The 27,067-nt window shown below is 36.3% G+C and overlaps 1 protein-coding gene, 1 non-coding gene and 1 pseudogene across 2 annotated transcripts; all 3 read left to right on the top strand.

The window, feature by feature from the left end:
• Positions 1–5,936: 5,936 nt before the first annotated feature.
• YIPF5 (Yip1 domain family member 5) lies at positions 5,937–19,745 on the top strand. The gene is made up of 5 exons (XM_065873969.1): positions 5,937–6,052; positions 13,913–14,085; positions 14,933–15,078; positions 16,855–17,036; positions 18,762–19,745. Exons 1-5 carry the CDS (start codon positions 5,943–5,945, stop codon positions 18,922–18,924), a joined length of 774 nt encoding a protein of 257 aa, XP_065730041.1. The 5' UTR covers positions 5,937–5,942; the 3' UTR covers positions 18,925–19,745.
• On the top strand, positions 9,775–10,251 carry LOC136121649 (low molecular weight phosphotyrosine protein phosphatase pseudogene; annotated as a pseudogene).
• A 3,421-nt stretch (positions 19,746–23,166) lies between the features above and the next one.
• On the top strand, positions 23,167–23,269 carry LOC136121730 (U6 spliceosomal RNA). The gene has a single exon (XR_010655752.1). It is a non-coding gene; the product is annotated as a U6 spliceosomal RNA (small nuclear RNA).
• The last annotated feature ends 3,798 nt before the right edge of the window (positions 23,270–27,067 follow it).

Here is a 27,067-nt window from a genome sequence, read left to right as displayed (position 1 = left end):
CTATTTTTGTTCATTTTAGGGATATCTCAGTGAATTCAGGCTAATCTCCCAGGCTCCTCTCAAAATTTTCATGTGAAGCTGAGACATTTAATTTCCAGGGAATGGGAAGAGGGGTATATTACAACATTTAGTACAGAAGTCAGTTTTGGAATCGACAGGAAGAGCTTTTAGACAGTCCAGGAAAGAAAAGATATTTATAAACCTAAAATCAAAAATTCTTTTAAATGATGTTTATCTTTCTAAAATAAAATCTTAGCAAGAGACAATAACTATTTATATTTTCTTCCAGAGGGAAAAATTCATTATCTCAGACAGGAGGGGATTTGTGATATTCATTAATTTCTGCAGATTTAGGACTGCAGGGGAAGAGTCAAAACATCTTGATGGCTTAATGTAAAATCAAAAGGCAAAAATGTGTTTGTCTTTGACTTCTAGATCTAAATTTGCAGAATTTAATGAAAATCATAAGTTTGGTTTCACACGCCTCTGATTGTTTTAAAATGAAATTATCTTCATTTAAGGAAAAGAGTTTAATTAGCATTATAATTAGAAGTCTCAAGAACAAAACATCATACCTAAGTACATGAAAACAATATGGTTAAGATACAGTAAACTGCTCTCTCTAGCGACCATAATAGTAACCATTCTTGGCTCAAGGAATATGCATTCTCTGACATTTAGAAAAAAATTGAAGAAAGTAAGAATAATGGTAAAAAGCGTATGCTGCTTCACACAGGCTTCAAGATAGAAGGCTCTCCCACATGGCTACCTGTCTAGTGCCCAGTGATTTATCTCATACTCAGGCGAGGCGAGAGACTGCTATTATCAAGAAGACATTAGGGTGAAAATCAGATAAAAATGAAAACTCAGGATTTTGTAGCTTGGGCATGTATACTCCAAAAGGCAAGGTACAAAGTTAAAACAAGAATATTTTAAATTTATATTTAAATTTATCTGGCTTAAAGCATTCAGAGCACCAATATCTAGCCCTGGAAATACTGTCTTACAATAAAATAGAGTTGAATACGACATTCGTTATAACAGCAGAGTTAAACTGTAATGATAAGCATGGTAGCTTGAAGTGTCTATAACTGAGAGGGTCAGGAAGAATCGTAACAGAAAAATATAAAAAGTGGACTGCCTAAGGAAGTGTAATATATTACACTTGCAGTAATTTCTGGACTTTTCTCTCATTGAGTATAACAAAACCTGATCCCTTCATGTTTTTAAGAAACATATATTAAAATTTTTATGGCAGTTGTTTTACTTGGCTAGGACACTGCCATTTTCTTTCTTGGTAAATAAACATATTTTCTGCAGCATTAGCCATCTTATGCACTGCCTCCTTATAAATTAAATTCCATGTATTGAGGAAAGAGAAGAGAAAAAGGCATATAAAGTAGAAAGATGAACACATTTTCTTTAGTGTTTGAAATACCATGAAACACATCAAGAAAATCAAATATGGATAGCACAGTATAATTTTCAAGCACAACTGCTCTAATGTATGAGTGGTTCTTAAACCAATAGTGTCTGACATCAAAAGATATTTGTGAGACTAAAATTTACAATGCAGACAAGCCTAATTTGGAGACTCTGAGGCAGAAGGTGAAGAAAGCATATTTTTAATACATTCCGCAATATCAAAAGGTCAATTATAAAATAATACAGAATCTGTAGGGAGGCATCAGAATGAATGTGTGTAACTGATCTCAGAAATACATAGTTGGTTCAAGCCTAATCATTATAGCTTTTAAAAAAGTCCATTTTGGTTGCTGACAAAGTCTTATTGCTTCTGTAGCTATATAGTTTCAGTAATGATAATAACTGCAAACATTCACTGAGTATTTAGTTCTTAGGCATTGATACTTACATGCATTATCTCATACAATCCTCCTAGCAACCACATACAACACATACTCTTATTATTTTGCTCTTACACATGAGAAATATGAGGCACAAAGCCTTTAACTTACTAAAGGTTCATGGCTAGTAAGCGGTAGAGGATGTAAATCTAGGCAGTCTGCCTCCAGAAAATGCATCATTTACCACTATACATTATTAACTAAATTACATGACTAATATAAGGTAAACTTGAACACTAGGTGATTTGTCATGTACCCAATAAGACTACAAAAAAATTTTTTTTATCAATTTGAACATATACACATTTGGGGATATAGATATAATTATCAACTGTCTAACTGCAATTTTAGCATATTATATATGTATATATAAAATCACACATTAGGCAAAGTAGTATATTCATTAGAAGTATTGCCTTTCTCCTTATTCAAACTTGTAACACAATGACAATACAGTCTAGTGGTTTAGCACAAGAAATCAGGACCCAGACAGTCTGGGTTCAAATATCAGGTCTGCAAGTTATTTACCACCCTGTTCTCAGTTTTACCAAGGGAAAAATAGAGAGTAGCTATCTCATCAGGTTGTTAGGAAAAGCAATTGAGTTCAAAGGTATGAAGTGCTTGGAGCAGTGCCTGGCACATAGTAACTATACCTAGGTGGTAGCTGTTACATTTTTCAAATGCACCTTTGGCAGGAGGGCCTCTGCCATCACTAGAGCCCAGTCCTCTGATGCTGTTTTTTACATTATTTCCCCTTCCGTCTAAGGTAGTTGAGATATAGAACTTCTACTATTATCACTGAAATTCTTATTCCAGACCACAACATCCATTCACCTAACATTAGAAATGCTATTTAAGGGAGTATGTGTGGGGGCTTCCCTGGTGGTGCAGTAGTTAAGAATCCGCCTGCCAATGCAGGGGACACAGATTCAAGCCCTGGTCCAGGAAGATCCCACATGCCGCGTAGCAACTAAGCCCGTGCGCCACAACTACCGAGCCTGTGCTCTAGAGCCCACGAGCCACAATTATGGAGCCCACGTGCCACAACTACTGAAGCCCGTGTGCCACAACTACTGAGCCCACATGCCACAACTACTGAAGCCCGTGTGCCTAGAGCCCGTGCTCCACAACAAGAGAAGCCATCGCAATGAGAAGCCCATGCACCGCAGTGAAGAGTAGCCCCTGCTCACCGCAACTAGGGAAAGCCTGTGCGCAGCAACAAAAAAGACCCAACGCAGCCAAAATAAATAAATAATTTTTTTGAAAAAAGAGGGTATGTGTGAGCTCTACGATGGAAATACTTACAGTGTTGCTTTAAAAATTATCTTTAAAAGACTTTTTTTAGTAAAGCACCATGAGGCACTTGCATATTGAAGTCAAAGTCCCAAGAATAAATATTACATTAGGGTTCAATTTCATTGCCTTTTGAAAATCAGTTCTTTCCAAAAGCATCCAGTGTTGTTACAGGTAAATGTCTTCACAAAACAATAATTTATTGTTCAAAGTAAAATAATTGAAATAACAGTTGCAGAATTTGATGAGGAAACTGTTTTCTAAGGGATAAAGGATAATTTTGGGGAAATATAACTGTCATATTTGGGTTATATAATTAATATTCAGGGATAGTGAAAACAGATCTTGGGCACTTACATTGTTTTTACCATAGTTATCAGGTTTCATAGTTATTATGCGTAACTTGACACGATAAGCACACCACTGCCAAACCCCCACTCATTTGGTGCTTGTGGACATAGCTGAAAGTAGGGGAAAAGTACCTATGCTCAAACCATAATTTCCTGGCACAATTCCCTATGACATATTTTAGCATAGAACAGAAGGGAAAGAAGACAGCTCCAAGATATCAAAGCACAATTTCACTGCCATCATAAAAGGAGAGTTTTCTTGTACCTTTGTGAAGAATGTAAAAGTGTTAGTGTGTAGACTAGCGTGATTAAGAGATTAACTATTAAGAGATATTGCTCATGATTAGAATGTTCTTCCCTTTTTGTTCCAAGTTTAGTGACTGACATACTAGGTCCCAGGGAAGGACTGGGCAGCTGCTCCAAACCCACTTTATGTTCTATTATCCCTTGACCTGGTTGAGGCTTTCTACTCCTAATAAAGCCAGCTCAATGACTTTAACAGAGGTCAGCACATTTAACAAGTACTCAGTTTCCTTTAATATATTTCTCTGGAGCCTATCATGGGGGGGGAGGTGGGGGCGTGGTGGCAGGTATAACACCAAAAAAAAAAAGTTTCCAAAAAGAAAAGCCTACCTGACTAGCCATGAAATTGACTGATATTCTCAAAATCCCCAAGCGATTTCTGCAGGATACCAAACAAACAATAAGGAAAATTTAATCATGTAACAATTTTCTTGCTTGTCTTCTCATTTGGGGCAGGGGTTGGAGAGGAAAGAAAATCCAGTAAACACAGTAATTGCTTTCACGGACAGAAGCAGAATTTGAGTAATATCTTTATCTAACAATTCATTCCTAAGCAAGTAATTTTTAATGCTCATATTCTTGTATTCTATTCAAATTTGAGAGTAATATCTCTTTTGGACAGGAAAAAAGGGAAACATCAGGAGAAACAAGAGAGACTAGAATTTTTTCAGTAAGATCACTAAGTAGATGAAGCCATAGGTTATTGCATATTTTTGGTAACTAGAAACTCTGCTTCCTAGATAATGAAGCTTAAAGAAAGTACAACCATATAATTTATCAGCCAAACTGGAATATTTTTGAAAATGAAAAGGGGACAAAATTAGTAATTATGTTGGAAAAAACAGGCATAACATAGGACAATGGGGCTGTCCCCACCAAATCAGGATATAGTCATTCCACCTAGAATTCTGCGGATTGTACCTACATCAATAAATTCTAAAATTATTTGTAAAAGGTGGTAAGTTAGATAGTTGCATGAGCAATTTCAGAAATTCTTTGATGGAGTAGAAAACCTCAAAGTGTAGCTGCCTGTTCCTCTCTAGCGTACACTCCTTGTTTTTTTGGCTTATGTCCTTTTGCTACTGTTATTTTTGTTTGAAGGCAAGTGTGTTTCTTGCTATCTGTTTATTTTATTTTTACTTGTTTGTTTCATGGGGGGGGGTGTTTGTATGTGTATGTGTGTTGAGAGGCTCTTGCACGCTTTCACCCAGGCACTCGGTCTACTAAGTAACTCTCGCTCTCAAACAGTAACTAACAATTGCTGCGCCTGCGCCTTTCTGCCTCCACCGCTAACTAAACCGCCGGAAGCTTTTCCCTCTTCCCATTGGCCCGCTGCTGGACTAGTTGGTCGATACTGCGCATGCTCCATATCGTACCCTCTTTCCCCCGCCCCCCAACTCTCTCCATTGTACGCAAAGTCGCTAACACGCCTGCGCGAGCGGGCGTGCCCCGGAAGCAGTTCTTTAACCTGCTGACACGTAGCAACGGGGCTAGTACAGGGTCCTTAGTTGAGTTTGGGGGGTTACTGGAGGCTGCTGGACCTGCCGGAGCTACCACCGCCACCGCCTCCGCCGCCGCCGCCGCCTCCGCCTCCGCCTCCGCGTTTGGTGAGTGCCCAGTTAGTTCCGTGGCTCACTGTTCGGTTTCTCCCCGCACCTGGGCAGCGCGGCTTGTTGCCGCCTCTCGGCACCGCGCCCCGGTCCTTTCGCTCAGACCTTCCCTCCCTTTCGGGCCTTGCTTTGACGAGGCCCCTGCCGGAGTCTGCGCTTTTCTGGCCGGCCCAGGCCTTATTTTGCAGGAGGCTGTCAGCTGTCCAAAGGTGAGGAATCATCTTTGTTGTTGTTGATATTTTAGACCTCACGAAATCCCTTCTCCCACGTCCCTGCCCCAAACCCAAGGCATATGAGCTCCTTGAAGTGGAGGTGTCTTCTCGGGCCTCGACTTAGAGTCTAGACATTTCTTTAGCACACCCCACCCCCGACCCATCTTCCAAATGCTGCCCCCCAAAATTTTAGAAGTTATTTACTGCCTTCTGAGGGTATTTGCTTAAGTAAAGTATCAGGACCGAATTCAGGGAGGACCTTGGGCATAAGCAGCCTTTGCTGTTTCTTTTTATTGCAGATTATTTGCAATGTCAGGCTTTGACAACTTAAACACGGATTTCTACCAGACAAGTTACAGCATCGATGACCAATCACAGCAGTCCTATGATTATGGAGGAAGTGGAGGACCTTATAGCAAGTAACTTTTCAACTTTGCCCGTTTAATTAGTTGAGATTGCATTGAAAGCATGTACCCCGAATGTTTGGTTCTGCCTAAGAGTGAATGTGTGAACATGTTCCGTATCAGGAACGTGACTTTTCATAATCTTTATACCTCCGGAGAGATCTGTGACACTTGTTTGGGTTGGAAGGGATTACGCTATTTAGGGTTTGGTATCTTATGCACAATTTTCAGGTGTGCCATGAGTGGAAAAATAGATTCTAGAAGAACCTTTTTCTAGTGACAGTATTTGTACATCATTTAAGATATGGATAGAAGTTTTAAGTACCTAGAAGATAAGACTGTTTAGGCCACAAGACGAGTTAAAAAGTAAAGTCTTTTGACAGCTTGTTAAGTGGCTAAATCAGTCCAACTTTCAGACTTTATCAACTGTTAACTGAAAGCACTGAGTGACACTATTGAACAGTGTAAGCGCCATACTATGAATCATCAGGTGGTTTTCATAAAGCAGCTGATAATCACTTTTATTACTCCCCACACCAAAACTTTATGATCAGTCAGTACGCACAGATTGCCAGTTACAGACTGAAGTGAGGGGGACTCAAAACCTTTCATCCACGAACTGTTGAAAAAACAAAACCAAAACTCTGTTCTTTTTATAGTCCATGGTGTTTGTGGCAAAAAACTTAAAGCTTTTTACCAATCTCCTCCAGGACTTCATATTCTTAGTTTCTTAGGTCCTTAAAGTTAATCTTTTCAGCCTGCCATCCAGTGAAGGCGTTTCCTATGCCAGGCCTACTTAACCTTTTTTAGATGGTCCAGGACCACTTTGAGAATCTTAGGAAAACTGTGGGCCTATTTCTGAGAAATATATGCATGCAAACACCCACAGTAATGTGCATATAATGTCTAGACAGTTTGTGTGTTAGATGTGCATCTATGGACTCTGAATTAAAAACCTAATGAAGATTGTCCCAGGTTGAGGGCATGGAAAGGGTGCATATCCAATCTGAGAGAAACATTAGTACTAGAATGTGTTTGAATTAATAAATCTGAATGAAAGTGCCCAAGAATTTAAAAAAGCAAAAATCAAATTCAGCCCCACAGTATCATCTGTCTTGTATAGGCTATACTTTTTACAAAACAAAACTCCTTGAATCTGCTTATTTTTTGATACATTCTAAAGCTTCCCCCCACCTAAAATTCAACACATTGGACAATGGGAGTGAACATGTAAATAATGCTGTCTGTGAACCACTTTTTTTCTTTCTTTTAAATTCTCAATTACATGCCATTGAAGATTTATCTCTTTTATCAGTTAATCGGGCAGAATTGGAAAAGTCATGTTGAGAAATTTCCACTCATTTATATACTTAAATATGTGTTTCTTGTGATTGTTCAGTGTATGACAGGGCAGATGAATATAAGATTGGTCAGGGTGCTGCAACAGGGTTTTGGAAAACCTGTCTCTGTATGTGGGCCTGTTTTTAACCAAATGATATTGATGTTTGGACTCAACAGAATTATTCCATTTAGATTGCAGCCTCCTAGCTTTATCTGTCTCTGCCTTTCCTATGTTTCTTTCTTTCTGTCCATGTTTGCATCTCTTAAAGGTGTGACTTATCTTTTCTTTACACTTAGCATCTCACTTCAGTTCTCCACAGAGCAGAATATCTAAAGATATTCTTGGTAACTATTCTCACAATTCCGTTACAACCAAATCGTGTACCACTAAGCATTGCTTCTGTACTAATGAAAAAGTTTCATTCCAAGTGCTTATATAAACATTACTGCCAGTTAATGAATGTGAGTTTATAGATGCTGCTTAGGAAAATAAGAAGCCTAATGTGTTAGCAGTAATGACTGGGTTTCTGAACTTTATATATAAAAAAAAATTGAACTTCTCTATATGTACCTATATGTATTGTTTCTGCACCCTAGTGACATTTTTATGTCCATGTCAGTTTATCAAATAACATTTTGTTTGTTACGCCAACTTGGTAACAAGGATCAGCTAACTTTTATCTCTCTATTGATGAAAATCTAGGTTCACATAGCATCTGACTTGGATTGTCTTCACATTTGACTTGACTTATTATTAGTCCCTAGTTCTACATTTGCCCTATGAAGTCAGCTTTAACATTTTGCATAATTTCCACTCTGGGTACTGTACATTCATACATTCATACGACAAAAAATAAACCCAAATAGTAAAAGGTCGTTTGATCTCAATCTGTCATATTGGACAGGTTCCACATTGTATCCTAGATATGCCTATAAAATATTTAGTAATACCAATTACATATTTTTTAAAGTCTTGAAAGCTAGTATTTTTTCATCTTCCGAAATAGCTAATAACACCTTTATGGACTATGTAAGGGTTTTGATGAACTTAAGTAGTCAACCCAGTATATTAAGACGCTTTTTGTCTTTGTTGTTGATACTGAGTGCTTCTGAGAGTATTGGTTTACATCTGCTGCTTTTCCTGCTGTAAAAGTGTTGATTTAGACTATAAAGGTCATGTCTACCATGCGGTGTTTTAGTTTAAAACCAACAGGAGTGAGTCAGGAATTTTCCTGAGCAGATCCTGCCAGAAAAGAAAAATTGTAAAATTCCACGGTGTTGTCTTTGTCACCTTATATCCTGAAGAAGGAATGATGGTGCCACCTTTAAAGCTCTTATTTGTTTGCAGTGTTTCTTTTCCTTACATGAAATTTATGGGTCTGCATCAGTGTTTCTGAAGTGTGGCCTGCAGACCCAGAGGGTTCTTGAGACCTTTCAGGAAGACGTTAAGGTCAAAACTATTTTTGTAAAAATTCTAAGATGTTACATACTTTTTTAGGTGTGTTGAGATTTGCACTGATGTTGCAGAAGTAATGACTGGTAGAACTGCTGTTACCCAAATATGAGGCAGGACAATGGCATCAAATTGTTCTAGTAATCGTTGTATTCTTCATCACACACTTGTTGGGGGGGGGATGGGGGGAATCATTTTCACTTAAGGGTGCCCTTGATGAAGCTGTAAGAATTACTGTTTTATTAAATGCTGATCTTGACAACACACATTTTTAGAAAAGTCTGTGTGACAAAGTGGGAAACAGTCCTCAAGCACTTCTGCTTCATACTGAAGTACAATGATTATCTCTAGGAAAAGCCCGTGTACAATTTGAGTCACAAGTTGATTCAGCCAGTTTTTTGTGGAAACCATTTTTATTGGAAAGAACATCTGACAAACTATGGTTATTCAGACTTGAAAAATTTCTCAAAAATGAGTGAAGTGACCTGTTACTTCAAGGAAAACAATTGACAGTATGTGTGGCCAAAGATCAATTTCAAGTTTTCAGGCAAAAATGAGGATTTTGGAAAACTTGTATCCATCATTGTGAACTTGTCAGCTTCCCAATAATTAACCATTTTCTGATGAGATCAGTGGTGATGTTAACAAATCTGATTTTTAAAATTTATATATATATTTTATATTAAGTGTGTCAATATTTGGAAGAGCTGCATAATTCATACTAATATTTTCTAAATGGCCAATGCATGGTGTTACAAAATCATACATGAATAATAAAGGATCCAATTAAAGTATAAGACAGATCAGTTTATTCTAATACAACAGAGTTCATTAGCATTGTTTCTATTTCCATGTTGCAAGTTAAGTTTAAAAAACTACCACTTTGCTTTGCATTTTGATGTATCAAAAAGAATATTCGCTCTATGCACGCAGGAAGATGAAGATGGCCGAACAGGTGACCAAGTCAGTGCTGTTCGTGTGTCTGGGTAACATCTGTCAATCACCCACTGCAGAAGCGGTTTTCAGGAAACCTGTAACAGATCAAAACATTTCAGATACTTGGGTCATTGACAGTGGCGCTGTTTCTGACTGGAACGTGGGCTGGTCACCAGATCCAAGAGCTGTGAGCTGCCTAACAAATCATGGCATTAACACAGCGCATAAAGCAAGACAGGTTACCAAAGGAGACTTTGCCACTTTTGATTATATACAACGTGTGGATGAAAACAACCTGAGAGATTTGAATAGGAAAAGTAATCAAGTTGAAAACTGCAGAGTGAAAATTGAACTACTTGGGAGCTACAATCCACAGAAACAACTCATGATTGAAGATCCTTATTATGGTAACGACACTGACTTTGAGACTGTCTACCAGCAGTGTGTGCGGTGCTGCAGAGCCTTCCTGGAGAAGGTTTGCTGACCTGGGTCCAGTCCTGCTGTGGCCCAGGCTCATCCCACAGGCCCGCATTCTCAGTCAGGTGTCACAGTGTCACCATTCCCTAGCCAAGGCTGCAGCCCTTTCTTCAGTTAACTCACTGTTTCTTACCTTAAAAAATAATTGTAGATGGAAATCGGTTGTTGTGTTTGGCGGAAGAATAAATAAAAATTTTTGATTTAGACAGTTTATGGGGTAAGTGTTCTTAGACTAGTTGAACCTCCCACTTTGCCCCAGTTACAGAAATAGTGTGGAACAAACAAAATAGTAGAGCAGCAAAATAGAACATAATGAAGTAAAACATCACTGTAAGGCCTATCAGCATCTGAGCCCATTGGCACTTCCAAGAATCTGCACTACCTCTTCCCTCTGTGTGGATGGGGCCCCTGCCCTGCACTCCCTCTTGATGTCAGGGCCTGGTCCAGTGATGTTGGCAAGAAGTGTTCATATATGCGCAGGGTGCACACTTCTGCATTTACAGGACAGGAAGGAAGAAGATTCGTGGGATTAATCTTCAGCACCTTCACTCCTTAGTTTGTGTCTGTCTAGTTGATTTCACACGGAAGTCAGCTTAAGTGTTCCCGTTTGAACCACTTTGCCTCTGGAAATGTAATTATGTCCGGGAAGAAGGACACTTGTGTGCTGGTTTACCTTAGGGTCAGTTTGGGGATGGTGTCTGCTTTTACATGCATGTAATTAACCTGAATGTCAAATTTAGATCAGCTTAGGTGGGAAAAAAATAATAAGTGGGAAAAAGTCCTTTTATGTTGGAATGCTTAAATATTGATATGTTAAGTATTCTTTTATCAGTGCTTAGTTTATAGGCAAATATAGGTAATTTCTGTGCACTTGGAGATAGCTGATCTAAAATTCACGTGAATATATGTCAGAAAAGATTGTTTTCAAATAAACTGGGGAAATTACAAAAATACAACTAAGGTAAAAAAAAAGAATATTCATGATAATCTGGAAAGGTTATTAAAATACTCTTTTCCAACTACAGGTCTGCAACACTAGATTTTCTTCAAATACTTCAACTAAAACAGTATATCACAACAGAATGAGTGCAGAAGCAGATATAAGAATTTGCAGCTGTCTTATATGAAGCCAGACATTAATGAGATTGACAAAAATAGAATACGGTGCCACTTTTCTCAGTAATTTTTTCAAATAATTTTTTCATAAAAATGTTTATGCTAACATGTAATGGATTTATTGTTACTTTAAATGAATTAATAAGTATTTAAACATTTCTGTTTTAATTTCTAAAATAATAAATATTGATAGATATAACCCACATAAAAAAATTTAGGAGTTCTCAATAATAAATTTTAAGAATATAATGGGTTCTAAGATCAAAGACTTCGAGAACCACAGGTTTATGTCATTCTTGTTTTTTCTATTGCATACACATTGATATTCTCTCTCTTGCTGTCTTTGGAGAGAGAGAGTATAAAATGCAATTTGTTTATGCAGATTGTAGAAACCTCCATATGGAGCTTTTCTAGCTCTTTCATAAACTCCAAGGTGGGTTTATGATGCATCCTAACAGAGATCAACACAATAGCATATTTTACTAAATCAGAAAATGTGAGTTCTTGTCCTAATTCAACCAGCTAGCCCTGTGGAAACTCTGTGTGTGTGTGTGTGTGTGTGTGTGTGTGTGTGTGTGTGTGAGAGAGAGAGAGAGAGAGAGAGAGAGAGAGAGAGAGAGAATAGTAATCAAGATACTTGCATACCAGAATGACTGGGGAAATGCATGTATAGAAAAAGATATTATGGCTGTCTCTGTCAGGTAGGATTTGAGGGTAATTTTTTACTACAGTTGTTAAAAGAGCTGGCTATTGGAATTAAAAAGTCTAGTTTTGAATCCTGGCACCACCATGGACAAATCATTTTAATCCAAATATGTTTCCACATTTTTGTAATGGAGAGGATGATAAAATTGACCTCCTAAAGAATTGTAGAGAGAATAATGTGAGATAATTCACATTAAAGACTTAGTGTTTCACACAGTAATATTCAAAAGGCTATTATTTATGTTTTTGGAAATTTTCAGTAGTTAATATATACCCATGTATTACATATGACATTTTAGAATTAATGAATTTCCACAAGTAATAATTATACAGGATTTTTAAAGGTGCAAAGGTACAAAAGTTTATAACCTGAAAATTAAGTCTTTTACTTCTCCTGTCTCTGGGTCCCTTTACCTATATAATGGTGTATATAATGTACGTGTATATATATATACACACATGCACATAGATATGCATACATATTCTAAAAAGCATAGTCACAGTGGGTGCATATGGTATATACTATTCTGAATATTAGATTTTTTCTTCCCCACTGAATATTTCTTGATTATCATTTCTTATGAGTACAGACAAAACTGCCTCACACCTTTAAAAAGGTGCAGAGTAGTCTGTGCCTATATCACAGTGTAGTTACTGATAGCTGTATATATTTTGTTTTGGTTTCTACTTTTTGCTATTAGAATAATGCTGTAGCGAATTCTATATTTTATAGCTAGAAAAATAAATAGTATTTTTTTAAGCATGTATTGGACTAGCGTGGTAAGTCATGAGAATGAGAGCTATGTGTAGTTGAAACTTCACCTTTGATTTGCTTTTAATCAAGATGTTCAGTTAATTTAAAAATTAGATTTAATTTTAAAATCTCAATAATGAGGTCATCAGATTTTTTATATTTTTCAAAAGGGAATTATAAATTTTTAAAGATAATTAGACTAAAAGATCTCTAAGGCTTCTCAGCTCTCATTTTTAAAGTAACTTACTTTTACAATAGTTACTTTACTTCTTTATTTCTTACCATTGATAGATAAGTCATATTTTTCTGGAACATAGTAAAACAGGTCTTTAAAAGGTATTGCTTCAATATCCTTCTGTTCCCTGTTGTTTTCATGACTAAAAAAGCCATGGTAAGGTTTCCTTCTAAAATGCAAGATTTGTTATAGTACATAGCAAAGGAGACAATAGGTATACAATTACTTTGAAAAATTAAAAGCACTATTTAGATGCAAGGTGTGCTAATAATGTTTGTATATTCAGAAAGCTTTCACAAAAAAGAAGCTTGATTTTTTTCCACTTTTTGAAATTGATGGTTGTTCTTAAAGAGATTTACCCACTTGCAAAAAATAACATACTACAGAGAATAAAGAAGAATGATTTTATACTCATTCATTCTCATGGAGAGATCTGAGTTATAGTGGAAAATTAACGTAACATGCAGTACAAAGTCTGTCATCCTGAGTTTTTATTCATAGTCTTGGGCATAAATTTTATTTCACAACTATCTTTATGTATGCTCACTAAAGGGGAAAGTACAAGAAAACGTTCACGTTTTCATTTGTTGACCTCCTGATGTTTAAAAGCTTAATAGTTTGTGAAATGCTTAAGCACTGCATGAGTGAGTTTTAGCATCATCAGGAAAATTCTCTATAAAATACAGACAACTTATTGTAGATAATCAGCTTGATCTTAGTAATTAATTTCAACCACCGTTTATAAAAACTGGCAAAGAGATATCCTGAGAATTGCATGACTAAGATTTTCTGCCTGTCGGGAATATCAGTTTGGGGCGTTGACATAATTCTGAGAAATGTAACTTACTTTTATTGTAGACAGTATGCTGGCTATGACTACTCGCACCAAGGCCGGTTTGTCCCTCCAGACATGGTGCAGCCACAACAGCCGTACACCGGGCAGATTTTCCAGCCAGCTCAGGCGTATACTCCAACTACGCCTCAGCCATTCTATGGAAACAACTTTGAGGATGAGCCACCTTTATTAGAAGGTACGATTGGTTGCAACACTTGATAGTACTCTATAGTACCCCGCTGGTCAGTGAAAATAAATCTTAGTTTGGAGAAGTTACTCTTTTCTTTAAAAGAATAATACTGTAGAAAACAGTTTTCTACTAAAGGGACTCATTTTGAACAGAGTATATATGAAACCACATTGAGCCAGGAGGACCAGATTTTTAGTAGATCTTTATAAAGTGATAATAAAGTATGTCAGTGTATGAGCAGAGTAACTTTTACTTCAGATTATTATTGAAATTCTGTCAGTGGAAGAAATGAGAGGAAATAGCGTGGTATTGATTATTCTGCATGGAAATAAGCTGACAGAGCTAGTAACATCACTGAAAAGTATGGTGTTTTTCAAACACAAAAAGCAGTAGTTCTAAAGTGTTTCTTGTTTTTTTGATCAGATACGCTTTGAAAGTCTAGTGAAAGCTATGCATACTCTCCTCAGAAAAAGGCACACACATGCAGAGAGACGTAGTTTTGTATACATTTTCACAGGGACAGGGACTCCAGTGTTCCTGAAGCCTCAGGTATAGAGTCCCTTACTGTTAACACTGTCCATATATTCTTTGCTATGCAGACATAGCAGAGTGTCTGTTTCATCATGTCCATATCTGTTTCTAACATCAGACCAGAAATTGGATATTTGTGGAATAAACACCATAATCAGTAAAGACTGATATTGAGGACTCACCAAAATAATATCATCTGATATTGCTAGATCACGCTTTTGATATTGGTGGTTTCATTTTTTCTCCTGTTACAACATAGATTCTGGTAAACTAAAAGTATATCACAAATCCTGATTGACTTCCTTATTTTCTTTTTCTTTAGAATTAGGTATCAATTTTGATCACATCTGGCAAAAAACGCTCACAGTGTTACACCCATTAAAAGTAGCAGATGGCAGCATCATGAATGAGACTGATTTGGCAGGACCAATGGTTTTTTGCCTTGCTTTTGGAGCCACATTGTTACTGGTAAGATGTTAGTTGCAACTCTCAGTGTGAGATTAAATGTTCCACCAAGAGCCTTTATTGAGACTCTGCTTATACAATCAGGTCTTTGATGTGTCTTAAATAGTATTGAGTTGTTTGAATTTGTACCTATTCATTACTTCTCCTTTGATAATAGATATAGTGTATTTAGAAATCATTTCTTGTTTCACTAAGTGCTTCAGTTATTAGGGAAAAAATATTAATAAATATCGTATGGCTTTAGTCCCTCATCAAAAGTCCTTCCTTTCAAAAACTGGCAAAACTTTTAGCTTATTGCTCTTTTCTAAAATTTCATCATTGGGTGGTGTTTTGTTGTAGCAATGCTGGTCTTCTATATATTATTTTAACATTTAATGAACTGAAACATTAAAGGCAACAGGTTTTAGTCCCTATCTCCCATCTCCCTAAGAATGTTGAAGCATATTGAAAATGAAAATTTGTAAAGATAATTATTACTGTTTGTTTTATTTTATGTTGTTTCTGAATTAGAAGAGGTAAATGACATAATGGATCGAAGATGGACTTTTTAGTCAGAAAAACTGGGCATGAACTCAGTGCTCCTACTCCACCCTTGAGCAAAGTCATTTCATCCTTCACCTCCCTCTCATAGATAATACTATGCTTCCCACCTAACAAGTTTGTTTTGGAGATCAAGCAAGACAGGTTATGTGAGAACACTTTGAAAAGTTTAAAGCACTGTATAAGTATAAGGTTTTATTATTACTATATGAGTGCATTAGTGAACTCAGCTGAGCCCTTTTAAACTTCTACACTCTTACTCAAGTATTTACAAACAAATATTGATTCTAACAAAAATCCCAAGGATTTTGCTATTTAATGTAATCTGTGGAGACATTCTCCCAATTGAGTTTTATATGTCAAACATCTGACAAACCAGGAACTTTTTAAAGGCTTCTCTGTGGACTGATTTTAGTGATAGTATAACCTGAATACAACGTTTGTTCATATAGCTGGACTAAGAATACTAACTGCAATTAAGCTAACATTCACTGCCCTAAGCCCTAAGACTGTTCAGTGCTGTCTTTTATAAGAGCAGAATCTTTAAGGTTTGTGTTTGTTTGTTTGTTTGTCAGAGAACTGTATAAAGCAGCCAACAATTTGGAAAAACAAAGAAGAAAATATATTCCATTATATTCCTCTTGCCCAGTTATTAACCACTTTTCTTTTCTCCTCCCCTCCTCACAGAACCCTGGCTTCCTGCTTATCCTGGCTTCCTTTCTCCTACTTCCTCTAACACCCATGTAAAGTGAATAATGAGATTATTTCTGCTGTTAAAAAGATTATAGCTACATCTGCCAATGAGAATAAATTGCTTCAGGGCAATTTTGATGGAATTTGGGTACTTTCAAGTGATACTAGCTACTATCCAAACATCTGAACAGCTTTCCATCTTGTCTCTGTAGTTTATTTGCTTAAAATCAGCCAGATTTCTTTTTAGAAATCTACTTTAGGTGATCATACCATGATTTTATATCTTTGTTGAATTCTATGCCAAGCTCAAATGGTAACTAGAAAATGAAAAACAATATCTGTGTGTTGGGAGGTGGATATTTTAAACTTCTTAAGAAGGATATAAAAGCCAGCCTGCTCACTGTTTTACTTCTCTGTATAAAGAATGGGTACCTTTGTGGATTTTAATGCTCACTAATTGTATATCTTCTGTGAGTGCCATTTCAGGTGAAAGAAGCCAAAAATAACTATTTTGCCCTTAACCTGTAATCTTTTCTTTACCCATAGGCTGGCAAAATCCAGTTTGGCTATGTATATGGGATCAGTGCAATTGGATGCCTAGGAATGTTTTGTTTATTAAACTTAATGAGTATGACTGGTGTTTCCTTCGGTTGTGTGGCAAGTGTCCTTGGATATTGTCTTCTTCCCATGATCCTGCTTTCCAGCTTTGCAGTGATATTTTCTTTGCAGTAAGTGCTGGTCTTTATTTTGGGGGTTGATTGACTAATTCTGTGTAATAGGATTTACCTCACCATCAGTTTGAGATAAATCACTGATTCAACAACATATTAGATAGTGCCTCTTATATGTGAGGACTGTGTTTTATATTTCTCAGTGATGAATAATGGAAGTGAGAACAAGTTTAAAAATCTTTTATACCATCTCTCTTTTACCTATGATAGAGAATTTAGTTTTTTGCGTACTTAGCAGTGTCCATAAACAAATTGAACAGTGGTGATTGTTAACTTAAATACTGCATGGAAAAGGTCAAGTTGTTTAGAATTATACTTACCCTCTCTTTGATATTTTTTATACCATATCTGACTTCTTAAAGATATCGGGCAGGGCTTCCCTGGTGGCGCAGTGGTTGAGAGTCCGCCTGCCGATTCAGGGGACATGGGTTTGTGCCCCGGGCTGGGAAGATCCCACGTGCCATGGAGCGGCTGGGCCCGTGAACCATGGCCGCTGAGCCTGTGCGTCCGGAGCCTGTGCTCCGCAAAGGGAGAGGCCACAAACAGTGAGAGGCCTGTGTACCACAAAAAAAAAAAAAAAAAAAAAAAAGATATCGGGCATATGCTAAGTGGATGAATAATAAACACATATTCTCTCTTTAGCAGCTTTTTAACTAAAAATGGAGCATTCTTTTTATGGAAGAGGCTGTTACTAGCCTACCGTGTTCTCAGATGTACACAGCTTTAAATATGTGTTATTTTAAAATAATATTTTAGGTAAGGTTAAAAATAAAGGTATAGGGCTTCCCTGGTGGCACCGTGGTTGGGAGTCCGCCTGCCGACGCAGGGGACGCGGGTTCGTGCCCCAGTCCGGGAACATCTCACATGCCGCGAAGCGGCTGGGTCCGTGAGCCATGGCCGCTGAGCCTGCGCGTCTGGAGCCTGTGCTCCGCAGTGGGAGAGGCCACAACGTTGGGAGGCCCGCGTACCGAAAAAAATAAAAAAATATATAAAAATAAAATTAAAAATAAAGGTATAAGTACAGCTAATAAAATTGCTTCTCATGGCCAGTGCACAGATGCTCTCTCAACAGTTCAAGCTCCTCCTTGTGGCTAGTGCTGGACGACCAAAGATTGAGCTTTGTTACACTTTGAAAATGAAAGTTTTGGAGAAGAGTATATATCACCTATTTGGTAGTAGAGATTTGGCAGGATGATGGCCTCACAGTGTCCCTGCCTCACTCTTCTCATTTGTTAAGATTGATACATTTACATTCAAATTTTACACACAGTATTTTCTACTGAAACAGCGTTTTCCCACCGGAGTTAGTTTTGCAACCGGGGGACACTTGGCAATGTCTGGAGACAATTTTCAGTTGTGAAAAACTGTGGGAGGCATGGATGCTCCTGGTATTTTATGGCTGGAGGCCAGGATGCTGCGTAACTTCCTAACGATGGACAGATACACCCTCACAGCAAAAGCGCGTCCACCCCAAATGTCAGTGCTGCCAAGGCTGAGAAATTGTGCTTGATTAAGGAGCAAGATGTGTTATAGATGAGCTTTTTATCACATGAAATAATGGAATTCACTGTGAGGTACATTTCAGCATTTGAAAAACATCTTGATTATTTCTGCGGATATCTACATGTGGATTTTTAAGTGCTTTTTTAAAACTTATTCTTATGTAACTAATCTCATCTACTGTTTCTCTCCCCTCCCCCTGTTTTTCCTTGTCGGCTACAGAGGAATGGTAGGAATCATTCTCACTGCTGGAATTATTGGATGGTGTAGTTTTTCTGCTTCCAAAATTTTTATTTCTGCATTAGCCATGGAAGGACAGCAACTTCTAGTAGCATATCCTTGTGCTTTGCTATACGGAGTCTTTGCCCTAATTTCTGTTTTTTGAACTGAATTTATCTCGGATGTGGACATCATTGGGCCAAATAGCAAAAAGGACTTTGAACTCTTAAATCGGACCAGCAAAGTGCTACAAGTACAACTCTCGTGCAGATCTGATATTTGACTCTTGGAGCAATGGAAGTAAATACGTATCTTTTGTTCATTTTTATAGAATTTTTGAATACTATATTGGATTTACCTGCAGTATGACTAGGTTTAAATGTTTGTGCTAATACAAATAAGAAGTGCTATTTCTTTCGTGTTCCTGCAGCCTTAGAAAAACAGCTCTTCTCCTTGCTAACTATATATTATGATGTTTATGATGGATTTTTATCAACTGTGGGAAACTAACCACAGAGATAATAATCTTTCTTAAAAACAACCCATAATAAAGAAGACATAAGACTTATTGGAGAAATATTTTCCAAGGAGTTAGGAAATAAAAATTACCTGTATTCTCAAGTCAGGTGCAGTTGAAGCAAAAAAGTGATCCCAATGTAAAGTTTTATGAGTTTGCACTTCAAAAGTTTGACAGTCCTCTAAATTATCTCATGGAATTTTAGCTAAATTCAGTGATACAAGTAGTTCACAGTCTACCTTATTGTAGATGTGAAATGTGAACATCTCTTCAGATACTAGCATTAACTAAACCACAGTGACCTAGACTCTGCATTAATGCTCATAATTGGATCTCCATGTTTCCCGGGAAAAAGAAAATCACTAACCTTTTTTGCGAAGAATATTTAAAATGTCACAGTTTCAGTATTGCAGTTTCAGTGTAAAGTACATTTGATGCTTATTAATTAAAATTTTCCCAGTTGATTTAAAGTGTGTTGTTGAGTTTACTTTTGCTAACCCACTGTTCTCGGTGTTCCATTTTCTTTAAGGTCTGGTTTTGACTTGTATTCCCAATTTATTTTAAGCTTTAAGAATAGTGGTCATCTAGTATAGAATCAAAAAATGAGATTAAACAAAAAGTAGTTTGCTTTGAGTTACATTATTTCCTTGTATTGAATTTATTTGGTTAATATTGTCATGTTTTCTTGTCAGAAAGTCTGAAAGAAAATACCATATCTTGATGGTTGGCTTTTTCTGGAGCCAGATTCTGATTTTGGACAAAGCTCAGTTATGAGAAAGGTGCCATACTGGGAGGGAAAATGTTGCTCTTTTTTTTTTTTTTTTTAAGAGGAGGCTTTCAGACTAAATAAAAAGAAATGCCACGCTGACATATTCATGGTTTTTTTTTAGAGCTAGTGTTCAACCATAAAAGGTTAAAATAATAAAACATACTTCTTACAAGAAGATCATGATTTCTGATCTCTAGAATTACATAAATTTGTTTTCCTTCATTAATATTTAATCTTCTGGAGGAACGTACTCACTAGTAATTAGCTATTGGCTGGGTTTTTAAACTTACCAAATTGTTTTAGAATATTTTTTATTATAATCCTTGGATAGTATCTTTTTTGCCTTTTTCAATTCATTTTATAAGCGTAAACAATTCTTCCTAAGGTAAATGTAATGGGTGCCTTCTTTAATATCCAGTTCTTCCTAATGAAAAGGGTAGATGATGCTTTGGGAATTAAAATCTCCCTCTGTTAGTTAGACTTAAGACCATTAATCTTCAGCTAAATTCCCCAAATGGATCAAACTGTTTTCTTATTTTTTTGCCTCCACCCCCAACAAAATAATTTTTAGTTTAAATCAGTAATGTAGAGATTTTTGTTGTTAGTTGTCTTTTATTTAACCCCAAAATGATTAGTTGTAAAACTATTTTATATTCTGTCAGAACAGGTATACAGTGGAATTGCCTTTGATATAAGAGTTCTCAAGCTTGCTTGTTTACATGAAGAGTCATGCGTGACCAAAATTTCCCTTTTATAAAACTCTCTCATCAAAAATGCAGTATATGTAGCCATGTTTGTGCATACTTTAAAAACGGACATAACTGTGTCTCAGAAATACGATGTGGTAATGTTTTTCTCTAGCATCGGAATAGCTTTCTGCTTTTTCAGCTAAGTACCAGGAAGAGCATATGGTTTGCTTTTAGGTCCATTTTATACCCAAACCATGCATGTACCTTTAAGTACTGGAGATGCTCTCAGCATCACTAAAAGCTTACCCAGTGACTGTCTCTGAGTAAAACTCTTTGTGAGTGGACTTTTCAGGTTCACTCACTCAAGCGAGTGTGTTTATGCAAGCATGTATGCCAAAGACATGCAGTTGATTTTACATATAGTATAAATGTATATTTTACAACTTTGCTGTAATACGTTTACCAGTGGGTGTTTTCAAGAGCTGTATAAGAAAGTTTATAGAAATAGGCATTCTTTTGCCAGATAAAGTTATGCAGATAATGAAAAATGCTGTAAATCTTTAAACACTGTCCTTACAAACTGGTCATCCAATCAAAGAGAATTTTTTTAAATGTATCTAATGATTTGACTTGGGGTGGGATCTAAGTACTATGCATATGACATTTTGCAACTATAATAGGCATTGCTCAACTCAAAAGTGAGGACAGTTATCTCTGTAATGTTATAGGATACTCAGACCCAGTCATGAAGAATTATGGGAAATCAAGATGACATTTGGAGATCTGCCTGTTGTCATATAGAGCATATCTAATGTAATGACTTGAACAATTTGCTTAACTTGCCGTGTGGGAGAAAAAATTATATATGACACAGTGCTTAGCCTGTTGTAAAGTTGTGCCAAAAGTTTTCCAAAGAAACGTTAACTCGGTATAGATCATCACATGAAGAGTACTTACCAAAGAACAGCACTGGGCCTTCCTTCAAGACTTTAGCTAGAGCAAGCTTCCTACCCAAACAGTAGCCCCAAGTGAAATCTGTCCTCGCAAAGTATCCACTGATTCATTCTGTAGTGTCAAATTCCAAATCACCAAATGAAATCAATTATTGTAAATCTCAATTTATTTGGAAATGAAAGCTTAAGTTATTCCTCAAGCAATGTATTTGTATCTTAATAATATGCTTGTTTTCAAAGTAACTTTAAGAATGAAGCATTTAGTAGTAGGCAAAAACACAAGTACTTTTTTAGTCACAGTAGTTAATGAGAGTTTCTTGTTTACTTTTTAGGATGTATTTAGGATTTGGGGGAAGGAGTGGCAATAACAAGATTATCAGGGTCTATTGGAAATGCCCTAAGGAAAAATTGGTTCATGTGCTTTAATGAGTAGATAAGTATGATCTGTCATTAGCTTGTCAAGCATACAGTGTTGACTTTCAAACATCTTAAAGCCTGTCCTCACCACTTTCTCCACAATCTAGGCTGTTATTACTTGACACCACCAATGAAGAAATCACTGATTTTTAATCAGTTCTACTTCTGCCACCATCCAAATTATTGAAGTTTGAATTTTAGTGCATTAGTAGTAGTACTTGAATTTCAATAAGTTACTTTGTTCATGAATAAATGCCCAGTTTGTAACTGGGCAGTACGTAAAAACAAACATTAAATATTAAATTACTGATTTCTAGAGATTGGCAGATTACCTAGTCAAGTGTTTTATATTATTGTATTCTATTATCTTGGAATGGTGACCATAAAACCTGAAGAATGAAGTCAAGACAGTGTGTAGTTCTGACTTTTGCATCACAGATAGGAATATTTCTTCCTGTGCATGAAGTTCCTAGTCTAGTTAATAAAGAACATTACCTGCTGATGGAGCACAATGTTCTGTGTTTGTGCAAATAAATTAAAAAGATTACGTATGCAAATGAGGACTAATTAAATACAGAGTTCTCCTAATTTAAAAGCACAAATACTTCCTTGAGCACATTAGGTTCTAAAAATCGGATATTACATTTTTCATGAGTTTTATTAGGCTTACCTTGCATATATAATTTTTTTTTTTTCTGAAACTACCACTAAATATGGTGATAGCTTGTAGGGTGATGAATTACGTATTAAGGTGTTATCATCGCTTTTCAACACTTGCAGCACAAAAGAAATTTTAAATATGAGAAAACGAAGTACTCATAAACATTTAAGATGCTTGTAAATTTGTACCTAGTTGGCCTACTCTGATTCTCTTAAAAATAGAGAAAACAACATGGTTATTTCATTTTTTTCCCCAGGTAATTACAGTTCAAACGAATGTCTTTGTAAAATTTAATGACACATTTGCTTGTAAGTTTCAGTTTTGTGATTTTTGATAATATTATAGGACTTGGTAGCGTCTTTTCTCTAGGCAGTCAGTGATCCTAAAAGCCCTATTATTTTAGTGCTTGCTTCGGCAGCACATATACTAAAATTGGAGCGATACAGAGATTACCGTGGCCCCTGCAAAAGGATGACACGCAAATTGTGAAGCGTTCCATATTTTTAAGACCTAAATGTAAGGCCAGACACTACAAAAGTCTTAGAGGAAAACATAGGCAGAACACTCTGTGACATAAATCACAGCAAGATCCTTTTTGACCCACCTCCTAGAGAAATGGAAATAAAAACAAAATAAACAAATGGGACCTAATGAAACTTAAAAGCCTTTGCACAGCAAAGGAAACCATAAACAAGACCAAAGACAACCCTCAAAATGGGAGAAAATATTTGCAAATGAAGCAACTGACAAAGGATTAATCTCCAAAATTTACAAGCAGCTCATGCAGCTCAGTATCAAAAAAACAAACAACCCAATCCAAAAATGGGCAGAAGACCTAAATAGACATTTCTCCAAAGAAGATATACAGACTGCCAACAAACACATGAAAGAATGCTCAACATCATTAATCATTAGAGAAATGCAAATCAAAAGTACAATGAGTTATCACCTCACACCTGTCAGAATGGCCATCATCAAAAAATCTAGAAACAATAAATGCTGGAGAGGGTGTGGAGAAAAGGGAACCCTCTTGCACTGTTGGTGGGAATGTAAATTGATACAGCCAGTATGGAGAACAGTATGGAGGTTCCCTAAAAAACGAAAAATAGAACTACTGTATGACCCAGCAATCCCACTACTGGGCATATACCCTGAGAAAACCATAATTCAAAAAGAGTCATATACCACAATGTTCATTGCAGCTCTATTTACAATAGCTATCACCTGGAAGCAACCTAAGTGTCCATTGACAGATGAATGGATAAAGAAGATGTGGCACATATATACAATGGAATATTACTCAGTCATAAAAAGAAACAAAATTGAGTTATTTGTAGTGAGGTGGATGGACCTAGAGTCTGTTATGCAGAGTGAAGTAAGAAAAAGAAAAGCAAATACTGTATACTAACACATATATATGGAATCTAAAAAAAAAAAAATGGTTTTGAAGAACCTAGCAGCAGGACAGGAATGAAGATGCAGACATAGAGAATGGACTTGAGGACACAGGGAGGGGGAAGGGTAAGCTGGGATGAAGTGAGAGAGTGGCATGGACATACATACACTACCAAATGTAAAATAGCTAGTGGGAAGCAGCCACATAGCACAGGGAGATCAGCTCGGTGCTTTGTGTCCACCTAGAGGGGTGGGATAGGGAGGCTGGGAGGCAGATGCAAGAGGGAGGAGATATGGGGATACATGTATATGTATAGCTGATTCATTTTGTTATACCGCAGAAACTAACACACCACTGTAAAGCAATTATACTCCAATAAAGTTGTTAAAAATTATAAAAGCCCTATTTTATATATTTTAATTTTCAAAATGGGAATGTTTTTATTTCCTTTTATGATTACATATCATTATAGTAAAAAGTAATATTTCTCTTCAGCAGTAAATAGGAATGTATTATTGATAAGATGTTTCAACATGGATGACCCTTGAAAATATGCTAAGTAAAAAAAAAAGCCGGATGTGAAAGACCACATATCATATGATTCCATTTATATGAATTTCTGGGAAAGACAAATCTCTCGATATAAATCAGTAATTGCCTGGAGGTGAGGTGGGGATTGACTGCAAACGGGCAGGATGGAACTTCTTGAATGATGATGGTCGTGCAACTGTGTTTATTAAAATCATTAAAGTGTACACTTAAAATGAGTAGATTTCATGATATGTAAATTATGTCAATAAATTCTTTTTAAAGCATGGGGAGAGAATGGGAGGAAGAACAAACTGCTGGAACATCTGTATTTTTAGAGTTCAAGAGAAGAGTTTTAGGATGGACTTTAATAGAGGGAAAAACAATATAGTACTTTTGCCCAGAGAAAACAAAATGAAGTAAAACTGCCCTCAACTCAGATTTCACTCCCCACACAACTCCCTTCAAATAGATTGGTGTGCATTTTATCAGACCATACACACAGGTTCCCTCTTCCCCTCCCCCTTTCCCCCAGTGGCTCCTATACATATGAATACACACATACATGTGCCTTGTTTTAGAATTAAAATTCATAAAACATAAAATTTATTTTAACAAATTTATAAAGTGTACAGTTCAGTTGCTTTAGTATATTCACAATGTTGTACAAGTGTCATTACTATCTAATTTCAGAATATTTCCATCACCCCTAGAAGAAACTCTATACCTCTCAATTCCCCACCTCCCAGACCCTGGCAACTGCTATTTATTTCCTGTCTCTGGATTTGCTTATTCTGGACATTTCATACAAGGAGAAGCATAAAATGTGGCCTTTTGCTTCTGGCATCTTTCACTTTGCATATTGTTTTCAAAGTCAACTTCTTTTTTTTAAGCAATCTATTACAGGCATCATTATGTATGTTGAACATTGAAATTTCATTCTTTCTAATAGCTGAATATCATTATTTGAGTGGTTAAATTTACTTCACCAGTTCCCTACTGTTGAACAATTGGGATCTTTGTACCTTCTTTTAAAAATTTTAAGTAGTGCTGCATTTGTATTGGCATCTTTCATCATTGGAGTGTCACATTTGCTTTTAACAGTGCTGAGGTTGATCGTTATTTAAACTCAAGAGTTTAAATTCTGAGAATTTCAATAATTTTATTCCCTAACAGTTTTGTTTAATATGAATATAGTTTTCTGTGATTTGTTGAAACATGCAAGTCGTTTGTACAGGCATTGCTCTTTGGTTCTCAATTATCTCAACATTTTTATTCTGCTCTTAAGCAGTGGAATATGAATACTGCTAAAAGTATGATGTCATACCCACACCTCAAATTATTTCTGCATTAGAATGGAAGACTTCATTCAAAGTGAGATGCTTTTTTTTTCTTGCCCATTTAGAAGAGTCATTCCAACAGCATTTTTAGGTCATTGTTTTTATATAGCTTTAAAAAAAATGTTTGAAATGTACCCATTTAAAATCTCACCTTGAGTGGGTCTGTATGCCTATAAAATTTAGTCATTTCAGGACATCCTTGAACATTTAAGTCTGCTGCGCTTTAAATTTTTTCAATATTCATCCCTTGAGATAAGAGGAAATGTATAGTATGATCTGACAGTGGCTCAAATTAGGCCTTGTTACCTAATGTGTTCCTATTTAAATTCTCAAGAATTAAATTTTATCACAGCAGCAGTTAAAAAGAAGCCTAAAATCAACATCTCCAATTCAGATTATCTGCAGAAATCAGTTACATAAATTTTTATTGAGCTTTAAGTGTTGAATTTCTTAATAAAATGATTTAAAATGCATTCCTTCTGGGTTTTTTTTTTGTCTGTGTGTTTGAGGGCATTTGTTTGCTTTGGCATTCTATTTATAATGTTCTATGCCTGTAATAATGCACTTTTTAAAAAACACTGTTTCTGTCCTGTTTAAACGTGGTACATTTTAATCACTACATGAGCATTCATATTGACCAACATACCCTAGCTTAAATGCCAGTTCAGATACTCCTTGGATGTTTATGTCTGTCGCAAGGTCATGCTTAACCAGACTCAATTTTTATCATCTCTTCAGATCATATTCTATTCTGATGCTGGTCTAGGTCACAGTCTTCCTAGTGGGATAACATGGCTTTGGCTTTTTCTGTAAAAGATTCAGTCATTTCTATGGTTTAATAAAAGATTGAACTGCATCTCCAGTGAGGTGAATGGTATTTAAATGTGGCTATCTTTGATCATCTACTTTGAACCAAAATTAGAATTTATTTATTTTTTACATCTTTATTAGAGTATAATTGCTTTACAATGGTGTGTTAGTTTCTGCTTTATAACAAAATGAATCAGTTATACATATACATATGTTCCCATATCTCTTC

The sequence above is a fragment of the Phocoena phocoena genome, chromosome 3, assembly GCF_963924675.1.
Source record: "Phocoena phocoena chromosome 3, mPhoPho1.1, whole genome shotgun sequence".
In the NCBI taxonomy this organism is placed as follows: domain Eukaryota; kingdom Metazoa; phylum Chordata; class Mammalia; order Artiodactyla; family Phocoenidae; genus Phocoena; species Phocoena phocoena.
The sequence above is the reverse complement of the archived record's forward strand: the minus strand, read 5'-3'. Positions and strand labels throughout refer to the sequence as shown.

Bases quoted from the DNA above. Each gene is read 5' to 3' on its own strand.
- YIPF5 (XM_065873969.1), top strand. From the start codon at position 5,943: ATGTCAGGCTTTGACAACTTAAACACGGATTTCTACCAGACAAGTTAC. The intron at 14,086-14,932 runs GTACGATTGGTT...CTTTTTCTTTAG, and splicing joins TGAGCCACCTTTATTAGAAG to AATTAGGTATCAATTTTGAT. The intron at 17,037-18,761 runs GTAAGTGCTGGT...TGTCGGCTACAG, and splicing joins GCAGTGATATTTTCTTTGCA to AGGAATGGTAGGAATCATTC.